Source organism: Aquarana catesbeiana, linkage group LG12 (genome assembly GCF_042186555.1).
Source record: "Aquarana catesbeiana isolate 2022-GZ linkage group LG12, ASM4218655v1, whole genome shotgun sequence".
In the NCBI taxonomy this organism is placed as follows: domain Eukaryota; kingdom Metazoa; phylum Chordata; class Amphibia; order Anura; family Ranidae; genus Aquarana; species Aquarana catesbeiana.
This window is the reverse complement of record NC_133335.1, coordinates 67,695,174-67,709,374: the sequence shown is the minus strand read 5'-3', so window position 1 is coordinate 67,709,374 and position 14,201 is coordinate 67,695,174. Positions and strand designations below refer to the sequence as shown.

General features: G+C 45.5%; 1 protein-coding gene across 1 annotated transcript in view; it reads left to right on the top strand.

Annotated features, from left to right (window-relative positions):
• The first annotated feature begins 2,478 nt into the window (after window positions 1-2,478).
• The window catches only part of RAPGEFL1 (Rap guanine nucleotide exchange factor like 1), a 97,868-nt gene continuing 86,145 nt past the window's right edge, over window positions 2,479-14,201 (top strand). Inside the window, exon 1 of the mRNA XM_073608000.1 lies at window positions 2,479-3,673. Within this exon, the coding sequence (XP_073464101.1) occupies window positions 3,283-3,673 (391 nt within the window). The 5' untranslated portion in view covers window positions 2,479-3,282. The remainder of the gene's footprint in view (window positions 3,674-14,201) is intronic.

Genomic DNA, 14,201 nt, shown 5'->3' with positions numbered 1-14,201 from the left:
GTGTGGAGAAGGGGATAGTTGGGGGTGATAATAGTGAGGGGGTTAAGCTGTGTGGAGAAGGGGATACTTGGGGGTGATAATAGTGGAGGGGGGAGGTGTGTGGAGAAGGGGATACTTGGGGGGATAATAGTGGAGGGGGGAGCTGTGTGGAGAAGGGGATACTTGGGGGTGATAATAATGAGGGAGGGGGACAGCTGTGTGGAGAAGGGGATACTTGGGGGTGATTATAGTGAGGGGGGGGTGTGGAGAAGGGTACTTGTGGGTGATAATAGTGAGGGGGGAGGTGTGTGGAGAAGGGGATACTTGGGGGTGATTATAGTGAGGGGGGGGGTGTGGAGAAGGGGATACTTGGGGGTGATAATAGTGAGGGGGGAGGTGTGTGGAGAAGGGGATACTTGGGGGGATAATAGTGGAGGGGGGGAGCTGTGTGGAGAAGGGGATACTTGGGGATGATTATAGTGAGGGGGGGGGAGCTGTGTGGAGAAGGGGATACTTGGGGGTGATAATGGTGAGGAGGGGGGGAGCTGTGTGGAGAAGGGGATACTTGGGGGTGATAATAGTGGAGGGGGGGAGCTGTGTGGAGAAGGGGATACTTGGGGGTGATAATAATGAGGGAGGGGGACAGCTGTGTGGAGAAGGGGATACTTTGGGGTGATTATAGTGAGGGGGGGTGTGGAGAAGGGGATACTTGGGGGTGATAATAGTGAGGGGGGAGGTGTGTGGCGAAGGGGATACTTGGGGGTGATAATGGTGAGGAGGGGGGGAGCTGTGTGGAGAAGGGGATACTTGGGGGTGATAATAGTGGAGGGGGGAGGTGTGTGGAGAAGGGGATACTTGGGGGGATAATAGTGGAGGGGGGAGCTGTGTGGAGAAGGGGATACTTGGGGGTGATAATAATGAGGGAGGGGGACAGCTGTGTGGAGAAGGGGATACTTGGGGGTGATTATAGTGAGGGGGGGGTGTGGAGAAGGGGATACTTGGGGGTGATTATAGTGAGGGGGGGTGTGGAGAAGGGGATACTTGGGGGTGATAATAGTGAGGGGGGAGGTGTGTGGAGAAGGGGATACTTGGGGGTGATTATAGTGAGGGGGGGTGTGGAGAAGGGGATACTTGGGGGTGATAATAGTGAGGGGGGAGGTGTGTGGAGAAGGGGATACTTGGGGGGATAATAGTGGAGGGGGGGAGCTGTGTGGAGAAGGGGATACTTGGGGATGATTATAGTGGGGGGGGGGTGTGGAGAAGGGGATACTTGGGGGTGATAATAGTGAGGAGGGGGGGAGCTGTGTGGAGAAGGGGATACTTGGGGGTGATAATGGTGAGGAGGGGGGAGCTGTGTGGAGAAGGGGATACTTGGGGGTGATAATAGTGGAGGGGGGAGGTGTGTGGAGAAGGGGATACTTGGGGGTGATAATAGTGGAGGGGGGGAGCTGTGTGGAGAAGGGGATACTTGGGGGGATAATAGTGGAGGGGGGGAGCTGTGTGGAGAAGGGGATACTTGGGGATGATTATAGTGAGGGGGGGGGGTGTGGAGAAGGGGATACTTGGGGGTGATAATAGTGAGAAGGGGGGGGGCTGTGTGGAGAAGGGGATACTTGGGGGGTGATAATAGTGGAGGGGGGAGGTGTGTGGAGAAGGGGATACTTGGGGGTGATAACAGTGAGTGGGGAGGTGTGTGGAGGAGGGAATACTTGGGGGTGACAATAGTGAGGAGGGGGGAGCTGTGTGGAGAAGGGGATACTTGGGGGTGATAATAGTGAGGAGGGGGGAGCTGTGTGGAGAAGGGGATACTTGGGGGTGATAACAGTGAGGGGGGAGGTGTGTGGAGAAGGGGATACTTGGGGGTGATAACAGTGAGTGGGGAGGTGTGTGGAGGAGGGAATACTTGGGGGTGACAATAGTGAGGAGGGGGGAGCTGTGTGGAGAAGGGGATACTTGGGGGTGATAACAGTGAGGGGGGAGGTGTGTGGAGGAGGGGATACTTGGGGGTGATAACAGTGAAGGGGGAGGTGTGTGGAGAAGGGGATACTTGGGGGTGATAATAGTGAGGAGGGGGGAGCTGTGTGGAGAAGGGGATACTTGGGGGTGATAACAGTGAGGGGGGAGGTGTGTGGAGAAGGGGATACTTGGGGGTGATAACAGTGAAGGGGGAGGTGTGTGGAGAAGGGGATACTTGGGGGTGATAATAGTGAGGAGGGGGGAGCTGTGTGGAGAAGGGGATACTTGGGGGTGATAACAGTGAGGGGGGAGGTGTGTGGAGGAGGGAATACTTGGGGGTGACAATAGTGAGGAGGGGGGAGCTGTGTGGAGAAGGGGATACTTGGGGGTGATAACAGTGAGGGGGGAGGTGTGTGGAGAAGGGTGCAGGGAGCAGAGCCAGGTAAATATATGGAGGGAGGAGGGAGGTGGGCAAGCAGAGAGGGCGGGGTCAGACGCAGCACGCAGTCCCTGGCCCCGCCTACTGCACACATCCTCAGTGTGGGACCCGCCTCCCTCTCCTACACCAGCATTGGCTGCACCTAGACCGGGAGCATGGAGCTGACTGGAAGTCTGCACACCTCTCTGCATGCACAGGGCTTTCCTGCTGTCACTTTCACAGCTTTTAATTAAAGCCTCCCCCCCCCCTCCTATAACCAGCACTCCCTCCCTCTCCCCCTCCCTCCTCTAGGGGGAACAAAGGAGGAGGGGGGACAAGCAGAGAGGGGCAGACAGGCTGCTGAGAGCAGAGAGAGAGAGAGAAGGGGGGCAGGTGAAGAATCATCAGAGAAGGATTAGACATCTCTGGAGCAGAGAGACAGCTGTGAAGAGACAGGTGCTGTCTATGTGAGGAGAACGCCTGGCACCTGCTGGAAGACAGAGGACGGTCATCTGATTTCAAGGAGACCCCCCCCCCTCCCCCAGGGACTATCACAGCTCCACATTACCAGACCATTTCATTTTCCCTTTATTACTGACAACTGGGGGGAATCCTGACACTATTTTTGGAAGGAGGAGTCCTTTGTGGCTCTATTCATTTTATACGACCGATCTGGTGACACCGGGATTTCATTTTGGGTGCTCAGGAATTCCATCATTATTGGACGCCCCCTTTTTTTTTTTTTTTTTTTTTTGGCTACACCGCAGATTTCCATAGCCAACCCCTAATATTCAGGCGTTTGCCCATAGGGATGCTCGGTATATCTTCTTAGCCCTCTAGTGCCTTGATCTTTTGGGGGGGCTCAGCCCCCTTTTCTATTCCGCTTTGCTATCATCAGTTCACCCCCCCCCCCCCACCCTTCCAAAACCATGAAGCCTTTGGAGAAATTTCTAAAGAAGCAGAGCTCCCACATCTCAGGTCCTAAGCACCTCCACCGAAGGCAAAGCGTGTCCAAAATTCTGCCCTCGTTCCTGAGGGATAATCCGGGGGACTCGTCCGGTGGGGAGAAATGCGAGGAAGACCCCAGTGCCGGACCCACGCCTTCCCACGACTGCTTGGAGCTGCCGGATGGACTGCGTTCCCCCCTGTCCTTCTCATCTGATGAACTGTCACCTTCGGAACCGGTGACCCCACCGCCTGGGTCCGGTGGATGGACTCTCTCTCCTCCTGGACTGCTGCTTGCCCCAGATACCCCAGAGGCTCTTCTGGGGAGGGTACTGGACCAGTTACTAACTGCCCCAAGACTAAGTGATGCAGCTGGTAAGTAGAGTGAAGGAATGAGCTGAGATATAAGCATGTCTTGTATTAGGATCAAAGGTTACATTTTCTAAGATATAATCCTTTTTATTTTCCATGCCAGTCGTTGTTTTCTGCAAATGAGAGCTCAAGGTAACAATCACAAGGCTGAAATATTGAACATTATGGCACATGTGTTATAGCTTAGTGAATTAAGCTGTGGGTGTAACGTTCCTGACTAAAATTGTTTTTGGTGGTACCAAAGCCGAGTTTGACGTTGTAGTCATCCAGGACAATGAATATGGTTCTTCTGCGTTGTAGTCTGAATAAAGTCTCTAGTTTGGTGGTTGACACTTCCATGTCCGGGAGTCAGTTCAGATTAGCAGTTTGGCTGGTATTGGTGCAAGGAGTATGTGCTTCCCCTTAAGGCCCGTACACACCATACGGAAATCGGAAGTAAAACTACGTCTGATGAACGATCTGCCGATTTTCGGATCGTTAGTACGGTGCTTTCGACAGCCGATTCCAAACTCTCTGATGACAAAAACTGGATGTGCAGGCTTTAAAATTTGTTGTATCTGAAAAAAAACGTCCAATTTTCGTTTATATGGTACAGTTTTCGTCTGAATAAAATCGTAAGTGCAAGACTACGCATGTTTAGAAACGAAAGAACACAAACAAAACAATTTACCACGTTGCGTCACTTCTGAAGTTGAATTCAGTCGTACAAGAATTTTCGTAGGTTGAGTAACCTCTTCACTTTCGATATGAGGCTAGCATGCAACAAAAAACTGAGGAAAATTTGTCCGATAATCTGATCGTGTGTACCAGGCTTTAGAGTAGCCTTACTTTTTAAAATGGAGGAACCCTTGAAATAACTTTTAGGCCTTATGGTGCCCATACACTAGACAAAATATAGTTTGAATATTTGCCATTTGGACAGTTCATTTTTCATCCAGTTAATGGGCACAGATCGAAAATCAGTTTGAAGTGTTTGTGCCAAATATGAAATGTAAAGCTTGAAAAACTGCCGAACAGACAATAAATTGAAAGTTTAATGTGTTTCTCATCTGTTTAAAAATTTGAACTGTTGGTACCGCACATTAGGGAACCCCTGACAACATGTACTATACTGTATCCACAACTCGGGGGGATATTAGCATGGTGATCATTGGGAAGAATACTCCTTATATTTTATGGTCATTGGGAATAATACTCCTTTACAGTTGTGGTCATTGGGAAGCATGTTCCTCACATTGATAGTCAATGGGAAGAATGCTCAGTACATTGGTGGTCAATGGGAAGAATGCTCAGTACATTGGTGGTCAGTGGGAAGAATGCTCAGTACATTGGTGGTCAGTGGGAAGAATGCTCAGTACATTGGTGGTCAGTGGGAAGAATGCTCAGTACATTGGTGGTCAGTGGGAAGAATGCTCCCTACATTGGTGCTCAGTGGGAAGAATGCTCCCTACATTGGTGCTCAGTGGGAAGAATGCTCCCTACATTGGTGCTCAGTGGGAAGAATGCTCCCTACATTGGTGCTCAGTGGGAAGAATGCTCCCTACATTGGTGCTCAGTGGGAAGAATGCTCCCTACATTGGTGCTCAATGGGAAGAATGCTCAGTACATTGGTGGTCGGTGGAAGGGAACCCTCCTTACATTGGTGGTCGGTGGAAAGGAGGGTGCTCCTTACGGTGGTGGCCGGTGGAAAGGAGGGTGCTCCTTACGGTGGTGGCCGGTGGAAAGGAGGGTGCTCCTTACGGTGGTGGCCGGTGGAAAGGAGGGTGCTCTTTAGGCCCCTTAGCAGGTGACTGGGAGACAATATGCCACCTCCAAAACACCAGTTTGATAAGGGATTTCACGCTGAAATCCCTTTTGACCACACTGCAACTGCGTAATGAAGATGCAGTGTGGTTGTGGCCTCCCCCTACTTTTTTTTTTTTTTTTTTGCCACAGTGCAAAGCCTCGTGGCTGCGACACATTGAATGGAGCCATCTGACAGCCATTGCCTTGTCAGTGATTACTTATCTGAGAGGCAGAAATTTGTATATTGCTCGAAGAACCTCTAAAAACCTCCTGAAGGAGCCTTAAGGTTCCAGAAGAACCTGTCAAAATGGTGTAACCCCCCCCAAAAAAAAGACATGCCAAATGTGACAGGGGTGGAGGACATAAAGCAGAACCTCCCCTTTGGGTGGAGTTCTGATTTAATGTGAATTTGACCAAGGGAGGCTATAGACCTATCTGTATGTATGTATTTGCTCCAGGGCTGTCATCCTTATCCTGGCTTCACCACCTTACAAATTATTGACCCAGAACAAGCCTTGAAGGACTTTTTAGATCTTTCAAATTCTGCCTGGTTGCATGCTTGTTCCAGAGTAGTGGCACTCTGGTCAATTAAAGGCAAAGGGTCTTGCACTTTTAAGAACCAAGGTGACATTTCTATCTATGATGGTTGCTCCTATATTTGTCCTCAGAGGCCTGTGCCACATGAGCTGCTTTGTATTGTCACCTGATTAGTAATATACAGAAGTCTATTTTTGTCTCTTTTGAGTAGCTCATGATGTGTCATGGACCTTAGACTGGAAGGTATGACATCATGAAGTGCATGTCCCATTGATGACAATGGCTAGGTGTGTAAAGCATAACGTAAGTGGTATATAAAAGGGTGAAATGGAAGACATCAAGATGATGAACCTTTTTCAAATCCTAACAGTAATTTATCATGGGACGGGGTAAACAGTTCAATCTCTGTATTTGCGGATGATACTAAGCTAAGCAGGGCAATAACTTCTCCGCAGGATGTGGAAACCTTGCAAAAAGACCTGAACAAATGAATGGGGTGGGCAACTACATGACAAATAATATTTAATGTAGAAAAATGTAAAATAATGCATTTGGGTGGCAAAAATTTGAATGCAATTTATACACTAGGGGGAGAACCTCTGGGGGAATCTAGGATGGAAAAGGACCCGGGGGTCCTAGCAGATGATAGGCTCGGCAATGACATGCAATGCCAAGCTGCTGCTAACAAAACAAACAGAATATTGGCATGCATTAAAAGGGGGATCAACTCCAGAGATAAAACGATAATTCTCCTGCTCTACAAGACTCTGGTCCGGCCGCACCTAGAGTATGGTGTCCAGTTCTGGGCACCAGTCCTCAGGAAGGATGTACTGGAAATGGAGTGAGTACAAAGAAGGGCAACAAAGCTAATAAAGGGTCTGGAGGATATTAGTTATGAGGAAAGGTTGTGAGCACTGAACTTATTCTCTCTGGAGAAGAGACGCTTGAGAGGGGATATGATTTCAATTTACAAATACCATACTGGTGACCCCACAATAGGGATAAAACTTTTTCGCGGAAGGGAGTTTAGCAAGACATGTGGCCACCCGTTAAAATGATAAGAAACGAGGTTTAACTTTAAACTGCGTAGAGGGTTCTTTACTGTAAGAGCGGCAAGGATGTGGAATTTCCTTCCACAGGCGGTGGTCTCAGCGGGGAGCTTGGATAGTTTAAAAAACTAGATACGTTTTTAGATAAGCACCTGAATGACCGCAACATACAGGGATATACAATGTAATACTGACATATAATCACACACATAGGTTGGACTTGATGGACTTATATATATATTTACATAATTACACACACGTATGTATGTATGTGTATATATATTTTTATATTTTGTATGTATGTATGTATGTATGTATGTTCAGTTTAAAGTAAAGACCTGCATGGGTCTTTTTATCTAAACCCATGGTGGTCAACCTACCAGACAGAGAGGGCCTCAAGTGTGGCCCCTGACATCACCAAACGGCTGTCCATCATTTTCAGTATATGTAATGGTAAGTTAGGCTGTTAGAGACCAGCAGCATGTTAAATGGTAGAGATCACTGCTATTATGACCATTTTACAAACCAATGCTCTCATATCTGTGCTCCCTACATCCAACTTTACATTTCTCACCACATTTGATATTCCCTGTAGAAAGATCCATTACAAAAAAACAGAGACAAAAAAAAAAAAATGGACACAACAGAAACAGACATAACCATGAGGATGAATGTTGGAAAGCTTTTGTGGATCTGCAGCCGCTGATCCGTGTATTTGGACAGCGCAGGAGTCTCCGCTTGTGTGGATGGACACTTGAGGTCATGGGAAAGCATGAAAGGTGGGTGCCCTCTTAAACCCAGCATGTTGTGATCATCATCATTTCCACGGAAATGTGTACCTACTCAAATGATATTTCTGCTTGCAGGCGAGTGCTTAGGGGATGGTGAAAACATGGATCAACTACCTGTGTGTGGTTGTGTGTGTGTGTGTGGTTGTGTGTGTGTGTGTGTGTGTTTTATTTATTTTTTACCGCCCGCTTGCCCATGTGAATGGAGCCCAAAGCTGGGTACACAGCTGGGTGAGATTTGTTTGTTCAACCAGCGGGCTGAATGAAAAAGAACTGATTCCTGCATCCACACAAGTGATGTGGATGCAGGGATCTCCCTCGTTGCACTATTGTATTCTGACAGTTGATACTCCCCCATGTCAGAATACACTGATCAGCACTGCAGCGGTGCAGCAACTGATCGAATGTCAGGCTAACGATTGGCTTCTGTTGAACACAGGGCTACACATGGATTGAAATTTGGTTTGGTTTTTGCTGAACCGATGGAATTTCGGCATGTCTAAACCAAGCTTAAAGTATATATGTATATGTATGTATATGTATATATATGTATATGTGTGTGTATGTATGTATATATATATATATATATATATATATATATATAAAAAATTTTCTTCTAAAATAACAAACATGTCATACTTGCCTCCACTGTGCAGCTCGTTTTGCACAGAGTGGCCCCGAACATCCTCTTCTGGGGTCCCTCGTCGGCTCTCGTGGCTCCTCCCCGCATCAGTTAACCCCCTAGGAGAAGCGCTCTCCCAGCGGATTACCTTGCGGGAGCGCTCCCGAGTCCAGCATTTAGCGTCCATAGCTGCTGAATGCAGGACTCGGCCCCGCTCCCCGACGCTCACGTCATTGTATTTGATTGACAGCAGTGGGAGCCAATGGCTGAGCTGCTATCAATCTATCCAATCAATAGCCGAGAACCCCAGGTAGAGAGACAGCGCGTCCCCATGGGTGAAGTTCGAGGGCTCAGGTAAGTAAAATGGGGGGCTGGTCACTGCCAGGTGTTTTTTTTTCAACCTAATGCATAGGATGCCTTAAGGTGAAAAAGAAAAACATGTAGGTTTACAACCCCTTTTTAAAGTGGTGCTAAAGCCTAAAGATTTTTTTACCCTAATGCAAGGAAGGTAAAACATTTTTTGACATCGGCATCCCCCCTTTACCATCTCTAATACTTACCTGAGCCCTCATTCGATCCAGCGCTGTACAGGTCTGCAGTTCTTCTTTCCCCTCACTTCAGTGTCTCGCTGGTTTGGTGGGGCATCGGGAGCTATTGGCTCCCAGTATTGTCAATCAAAGCCAGTGATGTGGGAGCGGGGGGTGAGGTTGAGTCTCGCTGTCTGTGTCAATGGATGCAGCAGCGGGGCTTGAGAGCGAGCATGCTTGAGTGCCCCCATGGGAAGAGGAATTCCAATTCCATTGGAACTCTGCTTTTAGGTTGCCTGATATAACAAACATACCTTCAGAGCTTTAGTGGAGTCCATACCTTGATGGGTTATGGTGGCTGGTTATCTTATGGCTGATCTGTGTAAGTATGTTAACTACTTCAGCCCTGGAAGGGCTTACCCCCTTCCTGACCAGAGCACTTTTTGCGATTCGGCTCTGCGTCGTTTTTACTGACAATTGCGCGGTCGTGCAACGTTGTACCCAAACAAAATTGATGTCCTTTCTTTTGATGGTATTTGATCGCCTGTGCGGTTTTTATTTTTTGCACTATAAACAAAAAAAGAGCAACAATTTTGAAAAAAAGCATTATTTTTTACTTTCTGCTATAATAAATATCCCCCAAAAATATATAAAAAAATAATTTTTTCCTCAGTCTAGGCCGATATGTGTTCTACATATTTTTGTTAAAAAAAAATTGCAATAAGTGTATATTGATTGGTTTGCGCAAAAGTTATAGCGTCTACAAAATAGGGGATATTTATAGCATTTTTATTATTTATTTATTTATTTATTTATTTTTACTAGTAATGGAGGCGATCTGCGATTTTTTTTTTTTTTTTTTTTTTTTTTTTTTTTTTTTTTTTTATCGTGACTGCGACATTATGGCAGACACATCGGACAATTTTGACAGATTTTTGGAACCATTGGCATTAATACAGCGATCAGTGCGAAAAATGCATTGATCACTGTAAAAATGTCACTGGCAGTGAAGGGGTTAACACTAGGGGGCGGTGAAGTTAACTGTGTTCCCTGGTAGGTGATTCTAACTGAAGGGGGAGGGACTAACTACAACAAGTGACGGATCGTGGTTCCAAGCTAATAGAAACACACAATCTGTCAGAACAGTGAAGTGTGTGTTTACACACACTCGTCCCTGTTCTGTGTCTCTGTGTCTCCAGCTCATGATCGCTTGTGGCCAGCGGTCATCGCGACCGTCGGCCACGAGCATCGGCACCCCCGATGTGCAGCGGGTTCGCCCCTGCTATCTGGACCCCACGAGCCAACGTTTAGTTACATGGTTTCGCGCAGGGGAGCCAACCTGCCGCAGTAAAACTGTAACTTTAACTAGGCCAAGAGATGAATACATACAATTACCCAAAAACAAAGTCAGTGATATTTACTAATCCTACTAGTTGTTCCAAAATGAATGAGAAAGCCGATCTAATGTTCTTGATATCAACCTCATGTAATCCAATGCACAGTATAGTGGAGAGGAGTGGCCAGCACTAGGAACCAGCTGGTATTTGCCATAGTGTGCATACACTGATGGAACCTGCAGACAGGAGGAGATATCAGAATGGACCCGATCTGCTGTTCCTTTTATTGTCCAATCAGCAAGCTATGCTCTAAATCTCTACAGTATATACTGCAGTGGCATTCAAGGATTTGGCTGTGCCGTCTGTAGGGGTACCAGGAGTCCAAGACTGGCTGAACAGAATTACAAATGGGTAAAAGGGTCCACATACTGTATATGTATTTTAACTGTGAATTTCTAGCGTTTAGCTTAGGTAGTGTCCCAGTATATAAATGTAAAGAAAAGTATGGAGAAACTAAGAAAATAAATAGAAAAAAAGCTCTTCCCTCTTATTGTTACACATAGGGGGGAAGATTTACTAAAACTGGTGCACACAGAATCTGATGCGACTGTGCATAGTAACCAGGGTAGATTTGATTTAGATCAAGTCGATTTAAATCAACTCGGTTTTAAATCATAATTTTTAAAGAGCAACTGTCATCTCTGTCACTCAGCGGCTCCTCCTCTGACCCGCTGTTGACTCACCGAGAGTCTCATTCACTTTAATGGGACGGCTGATGATGCGGCAGTGACACAACAAGGTGAGGGACATGGCGGCAGCAGGTGAGTGGATGCCCGCTAACAGTCGCTGCCATGATGGATCTGAAATGACAGGTGCCCTTTAAAAGTAAGGACTCATTCTTGCTGGTAATTAGAATCTTTAATATTCCCAAACAAAATGAAGGTTTCCTATTTAGAATAATAAGCTGTCAGGTTAGTAAAACAGCAATATCAGAACTGATTTAATCATACAGTTTGTAGTGTACATAGATTTGCAAAACAATGGGATAAAGGAATATACCAGAACTTTGGTTTATCTCATGGTTATTGTGACATTGTGTGAATGCATCAATGCAGTGCATGTTATCTCAGCTTGCAGAGCTTGGATTCATTGAGTTTACCAAAAATGTAAATATTGCAGAATATACAGCCTCATGCTACATAACAAAGCTCCATTCCATGCTGAATTAAGCAAAATTATTAATGTATCTTAAATAGAAAACTATCTTTAGATAGACTTATACTCCAAAAGCATTTTATTTAAATTTGATAAAAATCAAAATCTATTTAAATCAAAATATCCCCCTCTTCTTTTCTTCTTTTTTTTTTTTTTTTTTTTTTTTTTTTTTTCAAATCGTTGCTTTATATCCTGATAGTAACCAATCAGCTTTAACTTTGGCTTGTTCAATTAAGCTTTGACAATAAGCCCCCGTTCACACCGGTGCGACAGGTCAAATCGCATGACAAGTCGCACCCTATTGTCGACAATGGAACTGTTTGACTTTGTGATGCTGCACCGATTGGAAAAAGTAGCTCCTGCACTACTTTTGGCAATTTCAGGTGCAACTTGCATAGACATCTGTGCATAGTCACACAGATGTCAGCCAAGTCGCACCTGAAGTCGCACTGACTTCAAGTGAATTTGCACGATTTCAAAGCCTAATTCAGTGTGAAACCTAGAAGCTGGTTGGTTACTATACACTGCTGCACCAGTTTTAGTAAATCTCCGCCATAGAAAATATAGGGCTTCATTCACAATGCAGTATTTTTCCCGTTAAAAAACGCGTTAAAATACCACTCAGTATTTTCCAAAATTTTTTTGGGGCATTCACAAAAAAAGCTACTAAAATACCACATGAGTTATTTTATAAAGTCTTGCGGTATTTTAGTAGTGAAAATAGGGTGGTAATTTAACACCTGGCACCAGCCGGAGTATTTATTAACATTTAATAAATAGGTGTTAAAGAGTGGGCGGCCGTCCGCATCCTTGGCAACCAGTAAACCACGTGGTTGTTAAGGAGTGGGCAGCTGCCACATCCTTCATAACGGATGAGTCGTCTGTGGGGTTCTCCGCTGACAACTGAGAGTAAAAAAAAAGTATTGTCGGAAATAAAAAAAAAAATTCCAAAAAATTGGGCCCCCCCTCAAAATCCGTACCAGACCCTTATCAGAGCATGTAGCCCGGCAGGTCAGGAAAGGGAGGGGATGTGCGAGCGCCCCTCCCCCGAACCATTCCATGCGACATGCCCTCAACATGGAGGGCATGCTTTGGGGGGCTTCCCCCCCCCCCAAAGCACTTTGTCCCCATTTTGATGGGGACAAGGGCCTCTTCCCCACAACTCTGGCCAGTGGTTGTGGGGGTCTGCGGGTGGGGGGCTTATCTGAATCTGGAAGCCCCCTCTAATAAGAGGGGCCAGATCCCGGTCCCTCCCATGTGAGTAAGTACCCCTACTCATTTACCTAAAAAAAAAAAAAAAGTGTAGTGTAAAAAAAGACTAGACAGTTTGGCAAGTCCTTTAAAAAAATATATTAAAAAATGGCCCCCCGGTGTAGATCCATCATCGATCACCACGCCCGCCGTATATTTTTTGTTTTAATAAATGACTTGTCAAAAACTGAACGAGTAGGGGTTCTCATTCACCTTGATCTGTGGGCATCAAGGTCATTAACCACTTGCCAACCGCCCCATAGCAGTTTTACTGCTACAAGGCTGGCACGCTGCACAGGATCGTGTGTATGTATGTATGTGTGTGTGTATATGTGTGTATATATATATATATATATATATATATATATATATATATATATATATATATATATATATATATATATATATATATATAATTTAGAGAGAGATAATATATATATATATATATATATATAATTTAGAGAGAGATAATATATATATATATGTATATGTATATGTATATATATATATATATATATATATATATATATATATATGTATATGTGTGTGTGTGATCCTGCACTTCCAGGTAGCGGGTGCGGGGCAGAGTCAGCTCGCTCCCGCTGTGATTTCCCCAGCACCCGCTGATCGCTCGGTACACAGGCAGAGCGTCGTTCTGTCAGTACACAAGGCGTGGATCCTGTGTTCCTGTAAAGCAGGCACACAGATCCATGCCTTCCACTAGTAAAAGCACCTCCTCCCGCACTACACTAAAGCACTGGCTAGGCACACTTTTGATTGCCCCTGATGTTAACCCCTTCCCAGCCAGTGTCATAAGTACAGTAATAGTACTTACTTTTAGCACTGATCACTTTATTAGTGTCACTGGTTCCCAAAAAAGTGTCGGTGTCCAATTTGTCTGCTGCAATATCGCAGTCGCGATATAGATCGCCGCCATTGAGCTTGTAAATTGCCCACTTGGGCCTATGTTTATATGGTTGGGCTGGAGCTCTAGAACCTGTACCATTTTAGTGTGGTTGGAATGCTTAGTTTTGTAAGAAGAGTTGGGGTCAGTTGGAACACACTTGCTTTTTGTATAATAATTGTATTTATCGAATTGTGAGCTTGTGTGAGATTAGTGAAGGATTTTGGTAATTTTGTTTTTTCAGACTGTTGGAGGTCTGTGAATTTTGATTTGGTGGAATAGAAAACGCACCCATTGTAGGCTGCTTGTAACCATTCACATAATAAAGCCCCCCTTGTGAAAAATGTGAGCTCTACGTAGTTTTATACAGGCTGCAACCACATTCATGCTAGCCATAGAAGTTATAATTTAGTTTAATGATGGAGAAAGCAGGGAATGGCTTTGGGAATTACACACTCTTTATCTTCCCTGTTGTTGGAGTGTTGCTGCTAGCCATACTCTTGGATGAACCCATTT